Source organism: Sphaerodactylus townsendi, linkage group LG03, assembly GCF_021028975.2.
Source record: "Sphaerodactylus townsendi isolate TG3544 linkage group LG03, MPM_Stown_v2.3, whole genome shotgun sequence".
NCBI classification, from domain to species: domain Eukaryota; kingdom Metazoa; phylum Chordata; class Lepidosauria; order Squamata; family Sphaerodactylidae; genus Sphaerodactylus; species Sphaerodactylus townsendi.
In genome coordinates, this window is record NC_059427.1 from 21,601,194 (window position 1) to 21,618,601 (window position 17,408).

The 17,408-nt window shown below is 45.2% G+C and overlaps 1 protein-coding gene across 2 annotated transcripts; it reads right to left on the reverse strand.

Annotated features, from left to right (window-relative positions):
* Window positions 1-898: 898 nt before the first annotated feature.
* LOC125430004 (zinc finger protein OZF-like) lies at window positions 899-7,837 on the reverse strand. 2 transcript variants are annotated; one of them, XM_048491654.1, is made up of 3 exons: window positions 7,486-7,837; window positions 6,948-7,048; window positions 899-5,526 (listed from the first exon to the last, which is right to left on the reverse strand). In XM_048491654.1, the coding sequence occupies exons 2-3, from the start codon at window positions 7,008-7,010 to the stop codon at window positions 4,489-4,491; spliced, it is 1,101 nt and encodes a 366-aa protein (XP_048347611.1). In that variant the 5' UTR covers window positions 7,011-7,048; window positions 7,486-7,837; the 3' UTR covers window positions 899-4,488. The 2 variants fall into 2 exon arrangements, with proteins under 2 accessions (XP_048347611.1, XP_048347614.1); XM_048491657.1 differs by lacking the exon at window positions 6,948-7,048.
* Window positions 7,838-17,408: the final 9,571 nt, after the last annotated feature.

A 17,408-nucleotide genomic window follows, 5' to 3' on the forward strand; every position in this document is an offset into this window, starting at 1 on the left:
TGTAAATAGATGGTCAAAACAAGTGTTTGATGAGAAATTGGAACTGTTTGTCTTATTTGAGACTGAATCGGTTATGCAACAACAATAACAGTAAGAATATCAATTTGTTATTGACTAAGATGTAACTGCTTACTAGATAATTATTGCTGTTTTGGAATTCAATGTTAGAAGGTAATGAATTTTAAAAATATGTAATGTTCTGAGTACCAGTGTTGTAATTTTAAGATCCAGTGTGTTAAAATATATATATATATATTTTAAAAAATCACCCCAACAGAGATCCAGAGTGTGGCTTCCTGCAGTGGCGCAGCAGTGGCATAGGAGGTTAAGAGCTCGTGTATCTAATCTGGAGGAACCGGGTTTGATTCCCCGCTCTGCCGCCTGAGCTGTGGAGGCTTATCTGGGGAATTCAGATTAGCCTGTACACTCCCACAACACGCCAGCTGGGTGACCTTGGGCTAGTCACAGCTTCTCGGAGCTCTCTCAGCCCCACCTACCTCACAGGGTGTTTGTTGTGAGGGGGGGAAGGGCAAGGAGATTGTAAGCCCCTTTGAGTCTCCTACAGGAGAGAAAGGGGGGATATAAATCCAAACTCTTCCTCTTCTTCTTATCCATAAAAAGTGAGAAAGGAGGTGAATGACCATACTAAGCAAGAATCACCAAGAAAAGCAGAAGCAGCCCCCATTTTTTCCCTAAAGCAGGTACAGTTAAATCTCCAAGCACCCAACCTGAAAAGGGCAGAAAGCGACCAGCATCTGAACTATTCAGATGCTCAAGCAGGTTATGAGCTCCCCTTTGAAGTGGAGCCTGTATGTCAAACGAGAGACATTCATATGACAGCTGAAGGCGTCCCAAACCGAGAAAGGGGAAAAGAAGGCAGATAGCACAATAGCAAACCTTGGTTTATTTTGTTTTTTAATTAAGGTTTCATTCACCAGGGAAATGCTTAGATACTATGTCAGTTATTATAACTCTCAATTCAATCGCAAGGCTTGCTTTAAAATCATTACACCAAATCACCTGTTGTTGTTTCTTTAAAAGGAAAGATGTGAACTACACATACACATCGTTGTGCTCTAAATTAATTGCAGTAACTCAGGGAAAACTTCACTCCCCCCCTCCCCAATCTAAAGCTTAAGGTCTTCCATAAAACACTCTTGTTGAGATCTTGCATGAGCATCCCACCCCCCACCCCTTTGTTCAGTGTGCAAACTGTTGAAACCCTTGTATTGGGGAATACTGGGGTGGGAGGAGAGATGTCTTTGTACATTGGGAAACATGGTGGATGAAAGTCGAGAGGAATAGATGGGTACCAAGTACTGGCAAATCTTTATGGAATTCTGGCAAAACATGTCACCCACAGTCACCACTAAGGTTAGGAGTATTGAGAATCATATTATGGGAATTTGGGAGGGAGAAGGACACAGGTGATCTATATCATTATCTGATGCACATAAAAGCATGAGGATTTTGTTCAACAGTGGCCAGACAAATGTCCTTGGGAAACTCATTAGCTGGCCCTAATGGGAGTTTGCCTTCACCAGGATCGGGGGGGGGGGGGGGCAGAGGTATTCTGCCTCAGCCACAACCTGTAAGTTCTACTTAGTTGGCATGGCTAATAGCCCTTGATAAGACCGATCATCCATTTATTTATCTACGCTGTTTTTTTAAAAGTCATCCTCTTTGCCAGTGCAAGAACAAAAAAATTTGCTGACACAGGATTTTGGGCAGCACACTCACATGGTTACTGTTCTGTTAAAAATAACAACAACACCCTCTTGTATTTCTGTTGAACTCTTGGGTCCGTAACTGATGGTTTTCAAAAGAGAGAGATCACTGTGGCCTAATCCAACGTCTAGCACAAAAATACTGAGGAGAGGGTTTATCAAGCGCCGCACCAACACCGAATCACAAACCGTAAGGCTACGATAGCACCGCAGGTGAATTTTAGCAACGATGTGGGCGAACAGGGCAGCAGAAGCATTTGTAATGTATGATGTTGTGTAAAGTTGACTCGATTCAAAACAGGAACAAAAACTTTTCACACTCAATGCTTGAAAAAGAATAATCTACAGATAATAGTGGAAATATTCTGACGCCCACTATATTAGCCAAGAGTTTGCCCTCTGGAGTACAAAACACAGACAGCAGACAGAAATTAAAAAAATGAATTCGTAAAGAATGAATGCAGGACACATGGATAGGTATAGAAATAATGGGTTTTGTTTCCTTGTATTTGTAGAATTAGGGGACATTGTCCTTTGCCCCTCTAGATCTCATTCAGTAGGATTTTTTAAAAAGTCAATCGTCCAAAATATTTAATCAACTGCTATATGTCAAAAGAGCCAAGGTTAGGTTTCCTAGCAGACATTCTATTCATGACAAACATTTTCATAAAGGATGCCTACAGAAAAGGATAAAAGCTAACCACAAAAATTACTTAGATATAGCAAACAACAGTCTTCTATGGACAGCTAATTCCAAATTTTCCCATTGTGTTACTTTCATAGTTTCCATTTCATGCTACCTCTGTTAGCTCTAAATTCATTAGGCCCACCTTATTTCTAATGCTCAGGGTGAGTCACAAACCTTATTTCAATAGTTAAGCACAACTACCCAGCTAAATAAACCACCAGTTCTCCTGTTTTTACAGAGGAGGCGCAGAGAGACAGAGGTAGAGACTTTGCCCACTGGGCCCAGGGCTGAGTGGAGATTCAAATTAAAAAAAAAACTTTTCTCCAGTCTGGCTGGAGTTTGGTAGATCACACACTTCTGGACAGAAACCAGGTATACAGAAACCAATGAGTGAATGTTGCAGTCTTCCAGAACACTCCTTCTTGGTCCGTAGAGCTGTGATTCTCAAATTAAGAAGACTTCTAAAAGAACTCGTTAACAAATTTCGTAACATTTCTCTGGGTCTGAATAAGGATTATGGGTGGTTTAACTTGCTACAAAAATGTAAACTGTTCTTTATTTCATTAGACTTTGTTTTCATACGTTCAGTGGTCCAGTAATCTGGGCATGTTGTGTTACCTTTCGCTTTGAACTTGTTAATTTGGTTTTTAACCTGTGTGTGTATATATTTATATACTTTACAGAGACACACATCCCCATCCCACCTTCTCAGTCCACTGGGTGAGCACATGATGGCATCTGTTGCCTGTGAAATCTGAGGCCACAATAACCACTCAGTCTCTCAGGTGTCAGAAGCACAATTTGTCTTCCTGTTGCTATAGAACAACATACCTCTTCTGCCTCCAATGTTCATTTCTACAAGCCATGCTGCTGAAAAAGGGCAGCAAAGGGCAGGGGGGGAAATGCACAGTTCCAAGGTCTGAAAATCATGCCTTTTTGTGCAGGCCTCAAGAAAATTCAACCTATTTAGTTTACCAGATGAATTTTCTGTAAAAACCTACTTGGCACATGGATTTCTACCAAACATAGGCTTTTTTCCTAATTTATCAGACAATTAATATAGCAGGATCCAATGGTTGGGAGCTACCACCCAAAAGTTAAGCCCCAAAGCATAAGGCTACCAGGATTAATTTACTACTAGCACTATCTCCTAAAATAACTGGGTAGGTTCTCCATCATGCGAGAGTCTTTGCATAGAGATTGGAAGTCTTTTTCCTCAAAGAAAAACCTGCAGTCTTGTTTGCGTAGGTAGTCGGAAAAGCCAGAAAGAAAAACAGAGGTCCAGTGAACCAAAATACCCTGGAGAGGGATCAACAGAGGCTTCGCCCACAACTCAATGCAATGACTGAATATCAGTGTATTAATTCTACATTACCTTGACTACATAACCTGACTTGGATAGCCCAGGCTAGCCTGATCTCCTCAGATCTCAGAAGTACTTCATTGGGTGACCTCCAAGGAATACCAGGGTTATGACAACGGATGCAAACAATGGGAAACCACCTCTGGCCTTGAAGACCCTACAGGGTCGCCAAAAGTCAGCGGTGACTTGACGGCACACACGCATATACCTCAAATGTTACGATACAACATCCCCAAATTCTCACAATATTCCATTCAAGGAATTGTTTGGAAATATTAGATATATTATAGAAAACATCCATATTTTGGTGAAGGTCGCTATTCACATGTGACTGTCAGCACCTGCCGAAACTCAGCCAATGAATGCTGACTGTCACCTCAATGGGACTGTCAGCGTTCGAGGGCAGAAACTTCAAAGCTGGGGAACTCTGTTTTCAAACATTCACGCTAAGTTAACTAACGTTTCATTGTGAATGCCAACGTTCTGTAAATTTTGAGCATCCACTGGAACAAACAGCACATTCTGAGCTCCTTAAAGATATTGTAGACTTAACACATTGATATCCAGTAGTTCTGTTGGGTCACAGGTGAGTCTTTTGATGGTCTGCTAGCACTCAAACTGGTAATTTCTGTAACCTTCAAAATAATAAGCTCATTGAGGCACACAGTCCTCTACCTCACTGCTTCCTCCCACACCGTGAGAACAACCTGTTAAAACAATGGGACAGGATAAGCAAACAATGGGTTCTCTCTGTTATGGATTTTCTCATGTCTCTTGTGGTGGGAGCTGTGGCTGAAACATTTGCCACAAAACTGGCACGCATACGGCTTCTCCCCAGTGTGGATCCGGTGGTGCTGAACTAGGGTGGATTTGTCAGTGAAGCAATTCCCACACTCGGAGCATACATATGGCTTCTCGCCTGTGTGGATCCTCTGGTGTCTGAAGAGGTTGGAGCTGACGTTGAAGCTTTTCTCACATATGTTGCACTTGTAGGGCTTCTCCCCTGTGTGGATGCGCATGTGTTTGATAAGGTCAGCGTTGTGGCTGAAGCTCCGCAGGCATTCTGTGCAGGTGTTCAGCACCTCCGGCTTCTGCTTTGGTTTCGGTTTCTCACCACCCCCGCTGCTGACGTCGGCAACATCTTCACCTGAGGCGGAGGTTTCCAGCTGTTCTTCCATTGAGTCCTTCAAGTGTTTCTTCTTGTGTGAGCTGCGGCTGTAGCTTTTGCCACAGTCAATACACTCGTAGGGCTTCTCGCCTGTGTGGATTCGCTGGTGCTGGGTGAGGTTTGATTTATCGTTGAACCGTTTGCCACAGTCGAGACATATATAAGGCTTCTCCCCTGTGTGGATTCTCTGGTGCCGGTTCAAGCTGGAGCGGACTGTAAAGCTTTTCCCACATTCAGAGCACTTGTGCGGCTTATCCTCGGGCTGCGCTTGCCACTGACTGATGAGGCTCGAGTTCTGGATGAACACTTTCCCGCACTCAATGCAAATGTCAGGGATCTCTTCCGTTTGAGTCCCCCGATGGACCAAAAAGACTTTGCGTTTCTTGATGGTTTGAACAGGTTTCACTGGCCATGCCATCGACTGAATTTTCTTCTCCCTCACCTCAGCTCCGCGAGAGTGACTGTGTCCGGGACTTAAGCTTAACATCTTAAGGAGTTTACGTTTAGTCACGAGCTGCGATCGAGCCTCCTCCGGGCTGTAGTTCTCCTCCATTCGACTCATTTTGTCTCTTCTTCTTACCTAGTAGGAAATCAATGACGTTTTTTTTTAAGAAGCAGGAAGGATCAATTGGTAAATTACAAATGAATTGACATCATCGTAGCCAGTGCCTTCATCCAACTCTAAACTTAAAACTTTCATAGTTGATCTGATGCATGGAAATTGTGGCACCCCCAAAGCAAATTCTAAGTGTCTGTGTCACTTTTGAATGTTTCCACTATTTTTACTTGTTTCCCTACTCAAAGGTGCAACAGGACAAAAATGAACGCAGGAACAAGCCCTCTGTCGGTAACTGGCAATATACAGGCCAATTGCTTTTGATTGCACTCGGAAGAGAAACCAGCTATTTCTGGCTAGGTTGGAGCTCTAGCACAAAAGCCTGGAGCTAAATAGCTTTTTCAGGGCTGCTGTTCAGCTGTGCGCTATGTACAGTTGCACTGCTTTCTGGGTCATGTATGTGTCAGAAGGACAGAAAAGACCAAACTTGCCTATTGGAACTGCTTGCAGCATTCAGCTCCCTTTTACTGTTTTAAAATATGTTAAGAGTAAGTTTCTAGTCCTCCTTGTTGGGGAAGCGGTGAGGCAGGCCAAGCATGGGGTGCACCGCGACAGTCCTTTGCGCAGTCACAAAAACGAAATGGCCTACACGCAACCTCCCGCAGGGCCTCCACGCAAGCCAAAAGCACCGCCTGCCACAGTCCTTCATAGTTTCAGATGCAACCCGTGGCAATAGGTGAGAACACACTGCAGCATCCCCTAAAGGAGAAGCAGTGGCGTATGAGGTTAAGAGCTCGTGTATCTAATCTGGAGGAACCGGGTTTGATTCCCAGCTCTGCCGCCTGAGCTGTGGAGGCTTATCTGGGGAATTGAGCCTGTACACTCCCACACATGCCAGCTGGGTGACCTTGGGCTTGTCACAGCTTCTCGGAGCTCTCTCAGCCCCACCCACCTCACAGGGTGTTTGTTGTGAGGGGGGAAGGGCAAGGAGATTGTAAGCCCCTTTGAGTCTCCTGCAGGAGAGAAAGGGGGGATATAAATCCAAACTCTTCTTCTTCTTCTAAAGAACACTGCATGTCTTGTTCTGTGCTGCCACAGAAGAGGGGAAGCAGGCTGCTGGCACCTCTGGAACGGCTGGATTTAGCTCCTGGACTGCCAGTTCCCGATCCATTACTTGGCTATATAAGGAGTCACAGAGGTTGTGAAAGGTTGGCTTTGCAACCCTTCACACTGTAAAACAAGAGGTGGCGGACATCTGTCACAATTAACCGGCACCCATACCCGATCTCAGCCTTCTTCCAAACTAGCTCCTCTCTAAGAAAAGCGAAGGGCCTTGAATTTCAAACCCTTCCGATTTGCTTTGCTGGCTGGGGGCCCTTCTCAGGCACCAACAGCAAACCGACAGGATGTGCGTATCGTTTGTAAATCCACAAATCAGTACCTACCACAAGCGGCCGCTGGCATGCATATTGCTGGCAAGACCTGCCGTGAACAAGCCCTCTGTACATGCTGAAAAATAGGTCACCCTTCACGTGTGTTTGGTGCCCTGCAAAACAGAGTCCTAAGTCTAAAGAGTGGTGTGCCCAGGAGGGCCACGCTAGAAGGGAACGGCTCTCTGCACATGCTCAGAGCACTCTTCCTCAATCTGCCACATACTGACAGGCCCAGTCTAACCCACCCCCACCCCCCACCCCCACCCCGGAAATGAGATCTGCCAGCCACAGTATGCGGATTAGGGCTGCAGCGCGAGCACGGGGCTAGAGCCGACAACGGTGCGCCGTCAGCGGGGGCCAGCAAGAAGCGATCTGGTTCCTAGTCCCCCCCAATCCGGATCCATTTCTTTCCCCCCAGATCCGGAGGGGTGCGATGCAGAAGAGCGAACCTGAGCGTGCTCCCAAACTGGGTGCTTTCCCCACCCCCACTGGGCCACGCTCCTCTCTCGTTTTGCAACGCTGGGGGGGTGGGGGGGTTGCTCATCCCTACCTGGCGATCAAAGCAACCGGAGCTCATGCAAAGGGAGCTGCGGCGGAATCCCCTCTCCGCTGGCGACCCAAAAACAAGGCTGGGGGGTGGGCGAAGGGGGAGAGCAGGAGGGCGCCTTTGTGCGGCTAATCCGACCCTTTCTGGCGCTCAGACCTCGGCGGCTGGAAGGGGCGAGCCCCCGGCCAGGATCGGCCCCTTCACCCCCCCTCCCCAATGGATTTAAAGCTGCTAGAGGATCATTCCCGGGCGGAGATCTGTCCCCCTTCGGCGGGTGTCGCGCGCGGGCTTCCCCCTCCACAATGGAAGGAGACGAGGGGAAGGAGGTGGGGACGGCTTGCAGCAGCTACCTCTGACCCAGGAAACTCAATCCTAAAGGCTGACCCTACAAACAAAGAAAGGAGCCTCGCAGCACACTGCCAGAGCCCTCTACTGGCCAATGGCGACACTGGGCCGGGGCTCTCAATAGCCGCCTTGACTGAATCAGCCCCAGTGATGATTCATAGGGCGACCTAACATTTGTATCCTGCATTCTTCTGTTAGGGAACTCAAGGCGATCCAGGCAGACTGCTTCTGGATTACGTGTGTAAAGTACCATCAAGTCACAGTCGATTTATAGTAGGGTTTGGACAGATCTATGGCTACCAATCTTGATCCTCCTTGATCTCAGATTGCAAATGCCTTAGCAGACGAGGTGCTCCGGAGCAGCAGCAACAGCAGAAGGCCATTGCTTTCACCTCCTGCATGTGAGCTCCCAAAGGCACCTGGTGGGCCACTGCGAGTAGCAGAGTGCTGGACTAGATGGACTCTGGTCTGATCCAGCAGGCTCGTTCTTATGTTCTTATGGGTTTTCAAGGCAAGGGGCCCATAGGTTCACCCCTACTGAATACTGTGCCTCCGATCTACTTTCAGTGCACTTTAAGGATCCTTCAAAAGTGGATTTTTTGGGGTGTCACAGTTACAGCCAGCTGCAAAGTGCATTGCAAGTGATTAACTAGTTTTTTAATGTTTATGTTTTGTATTGCTCTTATATTTTTATACATTTGTAAGCCACCTCGAGTCGCTTGGGAGATTGGCAGGATAGAAGTGTAAAATATAAAAGAAAGTGCATTATTCGGCATGTGTGGAAGCGCCCTGACAGAGGTGGTTTGCCATCGCCTGCCTCTGCAAATCCTGCTCAGCTTCTGAGATGTTAGGAGATGGAGCTAACCTGGGCCATCCAGGACAGGTTGTATCATATCCCTGCCGATAAGCATCAGGTTTTCACTTTTGTTGTTCTTGTTCAAACCAATGCAAAGCTGGTGTGTCTATTTCAACAGATTATGAAAGAAAAAGTACCTTTAATCATGTGCAGAGTGCCCTTCCTAAATAAGATTGCCTGCTGGGTTGAAGAAAGCAGGCTCAGCCCCCGCCCCGCCCTCCCGCCCTGCTCTCCATTTCACGAGAGATCTGTTATGCAGAAATCATCTGCCTAAACTTTTAAGGGCAGGATCTCCCAACTACTTACCACCAAAACAAAATCTTGTGGCACCTTAAAAACAAATAGATTTATTGTGGTATTAGCATTTGTAGGCCAGAGTCCTCATTGCTGGGGATTCTAATTCACACTGCCCCAGAAGCTTGCTAGGTTCCCTTGGTCAGGAGTACCTTGCCCGGTGCGTTGCGCACCTACCTCAATGGGTTGCTGTGAGAAGAAAACGGAGGAGAAAACGTAAGCTGCTTTGGATTCCCATTGGAGATATGGGTAAGGTATACGTGAAATAATTCATATAGCGAAGGATGGTGGCCAGATGAAAGGTAGGTAGGTTGATGATGTGTAAGAAGGAAAGAAAGAGAGGCTGCAGTGTTTGGGACTCTTTAGTTTGGAGAGGAGACGTCTGAGGGGGGATATGATTGAAGCCTATAAAATTATGCATGGGGTAGAAAATGTTGACAGAGAGAAATTTTTCTCTCTTTCGTCAATACTAGAACCAGGGGGCATTCATTGAAAATGCTGGGGGGAACAATTAGGACTATTAAAAGGAAACACTTCTTCACGCAACGTGTGATTGGTGTTTGGAATATGCTGCCACAGGAGGTGGTGATGGCCACTCACCTGGATAGCTTTAAAAGGGGCTTGGACAGATTTATGGAGGAGAAGTCGATTTATGGCTACCAATCCTGATCCTCTTTGATCTGAGATTGCAAATGCCTTAACAGTCCAGGTGCTCGGGAGCAACAGCCGCAGAAGGCCATTGCTTTCACATCCTGCAGGTGAGCTCCCAAAGGCACCTGATGGGCCACTGCGAGTAGCAGAGAGCTGGACTAGATGGACTCTGGTCTGATCCAGCTGGCTTGTTCTTATGTTCTAAAGAAGCAGGCAGGGTGAGTACATTGGGGTTGCCAGGAAGAGAAATAACAAAAACAGTAGCCAGAATAATTTTTTCCTGGCTTTACATTTTGGCTTAACATTCTGATTGGTCACTCCTCTCTTTTTTTGGCATTTAGCCCTCAGTCAGATATTCTTGAGAACCTGATTAGCAGTTGCAGCATCTGGTAATCAGATGATATACTATGAGTGTTGCCAGGACCCTACTGGAAATTGATGGGGGGGGGGGAGGGGTAAGGTTGTCAGATCCAGGTTGGAAAACTCCTGGAGATTTGGGAACGGAGCCCGTGGGGGACAGAGACCTCAATAGGGTACAACGCCACACAATCCACTCTCCAAATCATCCATTTTATCAAAGAGAACTGATCTCTGTAGGCTGGAGGTGAGCTGTAATTCTGGGGGGATCATAGGCATAGCAAGGGGGGAAAGCGCCCGGTGCACTGGTGCGCCCTCCGCCCCCGTCCCGCCCCAAAATGCCCCTGCCCTGGACCCCCCCCACTACGCCCCCGGAATGCCCTCACCACACCCTTCATGATACCACGATACGACCATGTGCACCTGCATGGCTACCCAGAGGCAAGCCAGGAAAAACAATTTAAGGAACACACAGCCAAATAAAGCGCCTCCTGCCCAGCTGTTCCCTTGCAAGCCCATGATTTTTCAAAAGACTCGTGGATAGTATGATTCTCAAAAAACCTGGTTTGGGGAAAATAATACAAGGCAGACTCGCTTTAGGGGCAGGATCCATGCAAAGTTCCTCCCTAAAATTGTTTTTTTACCGTCCTCAACCTGTGTTTATTGGCCCGTGCGGAATGGGCCTTAGTGTTGCCAACACTGGCTTGGGGAAAACGTGGAGACAGTGCCTGGAGAAGCTGGAGCTCCTGACTGATGCCATAGAGGGCATCCCTCCAAAGCTGCCATTTGCTATTCCATGTCATTTGAAGAGCTGTTGAAAACCTGGAGAACTTTAGGCCTCACCTGGACGTTGGTAGATCTTATCAAAGGCATGTAGCACTTAAAAGGGGGCAGCTCTGACATATAAAGATGCGGAAGCCATCTTAGACTGGTTCACATGTACAGGAGAATGAGGTACTATCATGTTGAGGTCATCAAAGAGACTGTACCACTTCCGACTGCAAGTGGAGGGTCACGTTTTGGAATGTTCTATACTGCAAATATGCACGCCCTACAAAGAGAAAACCAAGACAGTAAACAAAGCAGCGGAGAAGACCCTCTCTCCTAAGTCCTCTGAATCCAGAACAGAAACAGTCAATCCCCCAGTCCTACTGTTGAGGGGGCTGTGCTGGTCACAGATATTCCCAAACAAACATGGGAGAAAGTCACAAACTATAAGTTTATGGAATGTCCCCAATATGAAAAGACATCCCTTTGCACTGCAGCATCCCTTTGCACCTTTTCTATTCCATGCATCTGGCTGCTGTTTAGAAGGCACAAGGATAGGCTCAGGGAGAAATGTGGCAACATCGTATGTAGTACCATAACTGGGACCGAATGAGGTAGGCCAAGTATGCTGTAGAGAAACCACGATTGAACTCTTTCTATGTCACAACTCCATGCTTGTATCCCCACTGGGATTCCGTACAGTAATTGCATGGTGATTTTAGCATTAAATGCCTTAATGGCTGCAGGTACAAATTCATGGCCTGTGGTGCGAAAATAGGGACTGATGGCCTTGCAACTAAGTTTGCTTGATTCAATAGCCAATTTCCTTTGGGTAACCCAAGAGGAATTGTAATTAAAATGGAGACCCAAATATTTAAAATGTTTGACCTGTTCAAGTTGTTCGTTGTTTACTGGCCAACTCACACTGGTGCCGCCATCGTTGCTGTTATTTTGCTGTTGTTGTTTTAATTATGCTATTAAAGGTTTATATGTGTGTGTGTGTGTGTGTACTATATATATATATGTGTGTGTGTGTGTGTGTACTATATATATGTGTGTGTGTGTGTGTGTACTATATATATATAGTACAATAATTATGGTACCCAATGTGTACTATAATTAAAAGCATCCAAGTGGAGATGCTTGGGTTCAAATCCCCCAGTCAGTCACGGAATTCTCTGGATGATCTTGGCCCACTTATACCCTTTCTGCCCATCCCACCTCACCGTGTTGTTGTGATACTTGATAAAAGAGGAAGAGAATTAAAATGTTTAACGTAAAGAAAAGTCTTGTGGTTCCTCAAAGACTAAACAAACATTCATGGACTAGAGCCCTCTAGATTGCATTCTGAATTGGACTCTAGTCTACAATAAAACCCATGTTGGGAGAAATGTTTGTTAGTCTCTGAGGTGCCATGAGACCCCTGTTATGTAGTTTTGTCCTCTAATTTGACATGCCATTAACTGAAGAGGGAGGAGGAGGAATGAGAGAGGAAACAGGTTAGAAATGTTCAAATGCTTTGAAGAGAAGGTCATTTTAATATCTCTGGCCCCTTCCACACACGCAAAATAATGTGTTTTCAATCCACTTTCACAACTGTTTGCAAATGGATTTTGCCGTTCTGCCCATCTTCAAAGAGCACTGAAAGCAGTTTGAAAGTGCATTATTCTGCATGTGCGGAATGAGCCTCTGACTACTACAACTTCAGGTTACTCAATGCAGCTGATTGGCAATTGCTTCTGAAGAAAATGATATTCTTCATATGATTAATGTTTGGCATTCAGAGCCCAAAGTGCGGAGCTAGCAATGTGGCTTTCAAAAAATTCAGACAAGTTCATAACAGAGATATCGCTCAGTGCTGCTAAGCCATATTGATGGATTGAGGCCTCCAAGTATAAAGACAGTAAAATGTACTTCTGAATACTAGGCTGATTCCGCATGGGCCAAAAACAGCAGTGTGAAAATGGTGTAAAAGGGTTTATACTGTTTTCACACCATTTTCACACCGCTGTTTTTGGCCCATGCGGAATCAGCCCTAGATTCACAGGAGACCAGAGGGAACATAATCTTTGTATTTTCAGACTGGCCACTGTTGGAAAAAGCGAAGCTCGGTTATTTACCTTTCCATGGGAAATTTTCCCTCCACCCCAAAAAGCATATTTATCTTTTGATTAATCTACAGTCAGTAAAACGAACCTTCCAAGTCAAATTTTTCCGCACATCTGCTGCAATCCAAAATAAACTCAGGCAAGGTTTTTAAACCTATGGACACCCTTCAATCTGACCTATGTAAAATTCTTTTTTAACCCCATCTTCAATTTGTCAAGGACTTGGGGGCAGGGGCGTACCTAGGCAAACTTGAGCCCTGGGCAAAACCTGAGTTTGATGCCCCCCCCCCCACGGGTGACCCCCACCATGACCAAACAATAATTTTTTCCACCAGGTCGTTTCAAAGTCACCATCACATTATAGAACATCCCCCAACTCACAAATCTGAACATAGCAATTGGCCATGCCACACAGCCGAAATAATATTTGGAAAACATTTTCAAAATGCTTTCAAAATGTTTTATTACTGCTATGAAAACATTTTATGGTGTTGTATCCAGTCCCCCCAATTGGGGGAAACAGCATCACTTTCAATGTTACTTAAACTGGGGGGGCCCAGACTCTCCCTTTAAGGTGGATTTAAAAGGAGAATCTGAGCTCCCTAGTTTAAACAAGTGATGCTGGAATCCACCCCCAAACAGCATCATTTTAAATGGTGTTTAAACTGGGGACCTCAGATTCTCCCTTGAAATCCATGCCGAAGGGGGTAGATTTAACAACAACAACAACAACAACAACAACCTTTATTAGGCACTGAGAGAATAAAAGAAAGAAAGAAAACAAGCATTGGTGGGAAGGGAGTGAATTTAAAAAGAGAATCTGGGGAAATTTTGGTGCCGGTTGTCAGGGGTACAATTATTAAGATAGCAGCACCAAAATTTCAGAGTATCTTTGTGATCCCCTACTGATGATACCAACCAGGTTTGGTGAAGTTTGGTTCAGGGGTACAAAGTTATGGACCCTCAAAGGTGTAACCCCCATCTCCTGTTAGCTTCCATTGGAAACAATGGGGGATGGGGGCACTCCCTTTGGGAGTCCATAACTTTGGACTCCCTAAACCAAACCTCACCAAACTTGGGTGGTATCATCAGGAGAGTCTCCCAAAAAATCCCTGAAATTTTGGTGCTGCTAGCCTAAAACTGCGCCCCCTGCAGGCCAAAAACGGAAAAACACTGAAAATACAAAATCCCTCACAAACCTGCAATTTTGTCGCTCACCACAAGGTGGCGCCCAGGGCAGCTGCCCACTTTGCCCAATGGGAGGTACGCCTCTGCTTGGGGGCACATGAGACAGCTAGACAATAAAAGTGCATATTTGAATGGGCCACCGGGGATTCAGCGCAGCAGATAAAATACCCATGTCACCGCAAACGCATTGTTTTTCACTAGTCAGGGTGCATATTCCGCTTGATTGATTTATGTTTGATAACTGCAGGCGAATATGGGAACTATATGGAAAAGAGCTCTGCTTGAGGTCATCTGAGATCATATCAGCATACAGGCTGTGGTGGACATTTGCCAATCAGGGCCAATTGCACCGTAAGGCCAAATGAGGCAGTGGATATTTGGGAGGGGGGCTGTTCTCTTCCACTCTTTCTTTCCTGCCAACTGTGCTCAGAATTCACAGCAGCTAATTCTGCTTCCCCTGTTTCCCCATCCAATCCTCTTGAAAACAGTACTACAAACCATGCATGCCAAGCATCCCCAAATTTGATTTCTCTTGCTAGCCATTTCAGTTGCATAAGCACCTGTGGCAATCAACCCAATTAAGAGTTGAACAATTGCAACATAAAATCTTTGGAGAATTCACAAAGCCCTCTAGGGCACAGGTGTCAAACTCGCAGCCCTCCTGATGTTATGGACTACAGTTCCCATCATCCCCTGCTAGCATGATGCTGGCAGGGGATGATGGGTCATGCTGGCAGGGGATGATGGGAACTGTAGTCCATAACACCTGGAGGGCCGCAAGTTTGACAGCTATGCTATAGAGGGTCCAAGAGGCAAGGAGGATGCACTGCTCCATCTCCCCAGTGAGTGAAGCAATGGGGAAGGGAGAGTTAAGGCAGAGGCAGGAGCAGCTTCAACCTGAAAAATATTGGGCCAGCAATAGTGCGAGCCATCACTAGATGATCGAAAGTACAGTTACACTTTTCTAAGCTGGGACAATTTGACCTTATAGGGAAACTGTTGTATTTTACAGTCTTGCATGCAGCAGCAGGGAATTCTGGGAAATCTCTACGAACATTCTAAAGGTGACAGTTGGAAACAGTTGCTCCCTGACTCTTGCTGAGGAAAGATGTTGTTAAGTGTTCTGTTAACAAAGCCATGTAAAGCCTCTGACTGAAATGCTTAATATTGTAGACTATGCTTGAAACTGTAACCAAACGATGAACTGTGAATGTATCGTGTATATAAGTGGTACTTTGTTTATGTATGGAGTCTATTTCTCTCTCAGTTTAAGCAACGCTTTCTTTTGTTTATGATTTCTGAGGTAAAAAGGCTGGTCTTTAGCAAGATCACTGTTCTTATCAAAAAGTGGCACACAAAACTACATCCTGCTCATTACTCTGCAAACAGAATTATATAGAAATATAGCTGTTGACCTTCACAAACCAGGTTGATGGCCAAGGTACAGCGCTTTAAGGGGTGTCAAATAAGTACCAAAGAAAAACAATTCTGTGTGAATGTAAATTATTATAATTTTTTTGTAACTTTTCATCAGTGAGAAATTGCAGTTGTTTATAGTGCTGGCCAGAAACACTGTGTGAATTCAATACAGTTACAAATGTGAAGTGTCATCTACGGGGCAGTTTGTGCTGGAAGGTATTGTTAGGTCACAACCAAATCATGGCGAGCACTGGAGGTTTTCAAGGCAAGAACAAGCAGAGGTGGTTTACCTCTGCGTAGCAACCTGGACTTTCTTGGAGGTCTCCCATCCAAATACAAGCCAGGATTGATTCTGCTTAGTTTCTGAGATCTGATGAGAATGGGCTATCCTGGGTTAACCAGCTCAGGGTACTTTATCTGGGCAGTTTATCTATACAGTAAAATTATAACAATAGTTTGTCTTGCTCAGAAATGTAATACTGAATTCTGATCATCCTTTTTCAAATGCTACAGAGAAACAATTAACGGAGTTCAATAAACAATGAACAGTGCAATAGTATGTACTTTAGAATGAAGATCTAACTTCACATACTATCTCTGCCTCAATTCAAGATTACTTAACTTTGATCTTTCAGAGATCTGTACCAAACTGGGAAAGAAGAATAACATACTGAAGGTATGATATTTTTGCATTTCAAATCCCCTAAACATAAAGGAATAAGATGAAAACATTTTTCAGTATCAGTTTTGTTGATTATTGAAAGCAAGAAACCAGAAGAGCAAGCATGTTTCATAACCAAAAGCTGGAAGGTCCCATGTGTTCTTGTAGTCCACATATTGCATCATGGTCATTTAAAAAAAATCATATTTCTACGTGTGTTGTGAGGGAACGGCTTGTTTTTACTTTTCTGGCAGCTAATCTAAAAGGTCAGTAGGTAACAGTGCTGAGATTTCAAATATGAATGGAAACTCTGAAGAGGAACCAAAAGGACAAATGCAACCTCTTTAAAAAGCACAACAGCTCTTTCTTATAGAATGTTCTGTAGCTGGATATGAATTCCTAAGTATAAAATACAAGAAGTGTCTACTTGCCGTGGCTGAAGCGAGTATGCAGGACTTCTCCACAAAGTTCTTCTTTAAAGAATACATGTCTGGGCCCAAACTGGACCCTGCTCATGCATTTTAAAAAAGAACACCCCTTGAAAATATTTCCCAGTGCCCCAGCACTTACATTGCTAACAGAACATAGTCATGTAAACACCTTCAGTGCATCTTTGCACTTAGGTATCCAAATCCAGGTACACAAAACTCTTAAGATGCTATCTGCATTGAAACCATGCCTTAAACTTCCAAGTGACAAAATAAACTGGAAACTGAGATATCAACTAACACCTGATTGTTTGCAAAGCAATACAGATAGTCTGATAGGAGAAACTATGGGGAAAGTGCAATACAGCTTGAAACTATGGAGCCAGTATCCAGTGGTGGGATCCAAAATTTTTAGTAACAGGTTCCCATGGTGGTGGGATTCAAACTGTGGCGTAGCGCCAATGGGGCTGGCTGGGGCACGATGGGAGCGTGGCTGGGCATTCTGGAGGCAGGGTGTTCCTGGGCGGGGCTGTGGCAAGGACGTAGCCGCTGCGCTGGTCCTTGGGCAGGAAATGAATGCACGCAGGCGCAGGCTGCCAAGCACGCCAGTGCACCTCCTGCTAGACTGCTTCAAGTTCTGCACGCTACTGCTGAGAGGAGGGGTGTAACTAAGGCAAAAATCACATGGCAAAATCACCAATTAGTAACCCCCTCTCGGCACACACAAATAATTAGTAACCTACTCTCAGGAACCTGTGAGAACCTGCTGGATCCCACCTCTGCCAGTATCCTCCACTTACCATTTCAATGTACCTCATGCAAACTTTATGCAGAGAGGCAGGCCAATGCAA